Source organism: Aphis gossypii, chromosome 3 (assembly GCF_020184175.1).
Source record: "Aphis gossypii isolate Hap1 chromosome 3, ASM2018417v2, whole genome shotgun sequence".
In the NCBI taxonomy this organism is placed as follows: Eukaryota; Metazoa; Arthropoda; class Insecta; order Hemiptera; family Aphididae; genus Aphis; species Aphis gossypii.
In genome coordinates, this window is record NC_065532.1 from 5,100,629 (window position 1) to 5,105,056 (window position 4,428).

At 28.5% G+C, this 4,428-nt stretch overlaps 1 protein-coding gene across 1 annotated transcript; it reads right to left on the bottom strand.

Moving 5' to 3' along the window:
* Window positions 1-585: 585 nt before the first annotated feature.
* LOC114120037 (farnesyl pyrophosphate synthase) lies at window positions 586-4,118 on the bottom strand. The gene is made up of 8 exons (XM_027981807.2): window positions 3,804-4,118; window positions 3,322-3,490; window positions 3,121-3,261; window positions 1,739-1,942; window positions 1,344-1,508; window positions 1,204-1,281; window positions 1,014-1,148; window positions 586-956 (listed from the first exon to the last, which is right to left on the bottom strand). Exons 1-8 carry the CDS (start codon window positions 3,893-3,895, stop codon window positions 756-758), a joined length of 1,185 nt encoding a protein of 394 aa, XP_027837608.2. The 5' UTR covers window positions 3,896-4,118; the 3' UTR covers window positions 586-755.
* Between the last annotated feature and the right edge of the window lie 310 nt (window positions 4,119-4,428).

Sequence of the window (4,428 nt, forward strand, 5' to 3'; positions counted from 1 at the left end):
TCACCAATGATATTCACTTTTCCATCAGAAACCATCCTCTAAGTTTGAAATCAAAGTAATATTTCAACAAGTTATGCTGTACAGTGTACAGTGTACACAGACACACACCATTGTAGAATCAATACATTTATCACTTCGTTCAGAATCTAAAAGATATTGCATATTGTAAATGCCTCAATCACAGTTTTTTGTAAGCAAATAATAAATAAAATATTTGAAATATAATAGTGGATCTCATGAAATTGTGTGTTCAATAAGTTCAACATTTACAATTACTTGTATTTATTAGTTCCAAAAATAATATAATAGTATTAAAACTATGAACAATTATATCTTAGAGTAAAAAAAAAAAAATATTATTTAATAGCTGTACAATAATATATTATTCAAGTATAAAATAACTTTAACATCACATAACATTTTAAAATATGAGAAAACATTTCATAACAATGTTTTCGTAACTGCATTTTGAACAATATATTATTGGTTTTTTAAAAATATATTATTTCAATCATTTAAAGTTATAATAATAATAATAATAATAAAAATAAAAATATCTTTGGGACAATAAATTATTCATTTAAAAAAATAATAATAAAATAAATTACACAAAATTGCCCTTAACTTTAACATGAAAATATATTAATAACAATTTGTTAATTGATTAGCTACTAATAAATAATAATAATTATATTATTTATATTTGATTTAGGTAAATGCCCATTAATGCATTTAGATAGTTTTAAAATAACTAATTAGAGTGTTCTTTTATAAATCTTTTCCAAGAATTTGAAAAACATGTCTTGTGACAAACCTCGTGACAACTGTTGAATATGAGTACATATTAATTTATAACTTTCTTCTTCATAGAGGTGAAACGTGTTTGGCAATTTCAACTGTGCATACAAATCTTTAATGATCGCAACATTCAATGGATCATCAATACCATAGTTCTCCTAAAACAATACTCAATAAATTAAACTTTTAAACCAAACAGTAATATAAAATTTTACCTCCATAAGTTTTTTTTGCTCAGAATTAACCTTTTGCAAAGCCACTACAGCTAACCATGAACATTTGCCATCTTCAATGTCTGTACCAATTTTTCCCATTACCTCTGGATCACCATAACAGTCTAAAAAGTCATCCTAAAAAAAATATTTACTTTAATTATTTAAATTTATTGAAATAAAAAGTTTATACCTGAACTTGAAAGAAGTGTCCCATTTCAAGCAATATGGTCTTTGCTTGTCGGAAGATTTCTGGGTCATTGATGTTTGTCTATAATATTATATTGAGTAAAATCTAATAGGTATATTGTTATTATAAATGTGTTGTCTTACCATGCGCATTGCGAGACACACGGGAAGAAAAAACGAATAATAAGCAGTCTTATATTTCACAATAGCTGTATAATTTTCCATAGTATATTTTTCAAGTTTTTTTGTCTTGAAACTATTGGCAGTTAACATATCAAGGCATTGACCCATCGAAGTTTTCATTGTAACCTAATTATTGAATTGTGTCAGGGCCGTATTCAGGGCAAGACTCGGGCCCTGGGACCCATATTAGTTTAATTATATTTAAGTCCGCAAAATATAAATTTTTTAGAAAAAATGATATTTTTATTTTTTGATATTGAATTAATAATATAAATAAGTCATGTAAATATTTCCCAAGGCCCTTAAATATCCTAAGCACAGCCCTAAATTGTGTTATGAATATTTTTATTTCATACGTCATAGAACAGCTCCAGAATATGTACATAATAAGGCTTATCCTTGAAGTACTTTTTAATTAACTGGTAAATGGTCTGTTCTAGGAGAATACCATCGTTCACTGCCATTAGACCAATATCATTGTGTCTATACCAGCATGGACGTCCACGCCTAGTAATAGCATTATCCATTATATCATCCAACACTAATTGATAAGCTTGTAGCTAAAAAAAACAAACATAATATATTATACCTAAGTAATTATTTATTGATTTCCCATCAACGATGCACCGCATATATTAAGTTACTAATTAAGGTAATAGTATAAAATTAATCCTGTACTTCATGAAATATAATTATTATAAATAAAACTATCAAACAATGAATAATTAAGATTAAGTTCACATCGACACAAATATTTATAGACATAATATTAAATAACTGAAGCATTTAATTTTTTTTTTTTTCATTTTTAATAATCATTTAAATGGACTAATCATATTTTAATGTGTAATATATAAAACATTTTACACTTATACTTACACACACAATTAAAAAAATATTCATATTATTATTTTTTTATTTTTTTTTTTACTTTGTGTGATCTATAAGGGCAAGTTTTTAATAAAATCTTGTAAAAATATTAAATAAACAATCTATTAGCAATTATTATATGAACTATATATTTTATTCAAAACTTACTTTTGGGAAATAATAATATTTTTAAGTAGGTAGTCAAGATAAAATATGACGTATCATTTTTAATACCTATATAATTTATAATGTAAAAAAAAATTATTTTATAAAATGAAACCTATAAAAATAATAGGTAAGAAATTATATCAATAATATCCTACAATTGTTAGTATCATTAATTGCTTAATAATTAAAAAAATTCATTGAAAAATGATCATATTAAAAAAATTCTTACTTAGTAAAAATAATCAGTAACCAGATAGAGAAATATTTACTATGAAAAATGTGGCAATTATATATGTATAGTAAAAATATCAAATAATCATGTACCATAAAATGAAATGGAATTAACTATTACTTACTATATTTTTTGTAAAATTGATGATTTTTATTTAAAATAAAGTTATATTGTAGTATAGAAACATGAATTTATGATTTTTGATTTATATAATTTATATTTAAATAATCAATATTATGTATCTTGGAAATAAGACTTATTAATGTAAAAATTAGGTATTTTTATCCCATAATATTCATTATTAACTCACATATTTTAATTGTCATATAATTTGCTTATTAATGAGCTTTTTTAAATCAATTAGCAATTTTTGGTCAAAATGAATAAATTATATTTAAATTAAGATGGTCTAAAGAAAGAGATAAATATGTATGATAAAAGTAGTATTGTTTTCTAGTTACAACTCACAATTTCAACACACCATCCCAGTATGTAAGACAGTCTAAGATTTTCATCAGTCTGATCAGAAGGCGAGGAAAGCATTTTAAATGACAGTACCAAAGCCAATCCTCGGTTTTTTTTACCACCAGGCACATTGTATTGTAACACCTATAATAAAACAGAACATGGAATACATAAGTGCTTTATAACATTGTAGTAGTCACATACCTTTGCAAGCCATTTGGTGACATCAGGTATATCCAAGTTACGGCCGGTGTCCGTTAAATCTCTGACAACGTCTGGGAACACTGCCATGAAATCCCTGGTCTCATCCTTGCTGACGGCTGTACCCGTTATGACTGGAGGCACTGGTGGTGCGCGAACAGTACTCATGGACCTGAAACGGGATGAATTTCTTTTTAGTATACTTTATAATAATAATAAGTGACATACCTCATACAGTCTTTAAAGTAATTAGCAGAGACAAGCTGTCTCTACAGGGATACCGGGATGTTCCTAGGGCCTGACGATGGAATTTGTCATTGGCCTGACGACTGTATTACATTATTTTTTAAAATAACTAAGTATACGTAATTTTTAATTTCTTTATATTAAAAAAAATATATTAATATGTCTAATACATTTTTCAGGCCAATTTTTTTTTATCACAGGCCGTCCCTGGTAATTAGTATAATATACCGAAGACTTACCGAAAGTGATTCTTTTTAACGGCGCTCGCTTCGCCGAGTAAAAATGCGCTTCGACGGCTCAGGGATCTTGTAAATGTCAACATTTTATTCATTTTCTATAATATATACAGGTAAGTATATTTAAGGCCAAGTGGTAGCTATGTTGAGTGATCCTGTGGATAGTTTGTTGATGGATGAACGAGATGTTGCTTCGATGTGGAGACCTCTATTGAAACCGAACGCGCGACTAGTGAAGTTACAAGTAAGATTAGCGAACTCGACAGCCAAGACTAATAAGTAATAAGTGCTCAGACGGCCGCGGCTAAACTGAAACTGCGGACGTGCAGACGTCGCGTCGCGGCACAAATGAAATCTTGTTTTCGAATTTCAAAACAAAAATGTGCGTGCGACCACAGCGCTCTCTACACGGCAGAGCACGCAACTATCACGCACATCTTCACCAGTGAAGTTGCGTAACTACCTGACGGAGACCGGACTCGAATATTTTCGATTTATGTTCCGCTGCCGCGTACGAATCGGACGTTTCAAGCTAGGCTATATGACCTGCAGACTAAGATATTAATGATATTATATTATACACCCAATTCAACGGGTCGTCTACTTCTCGTACTGTTATATCCTTGAA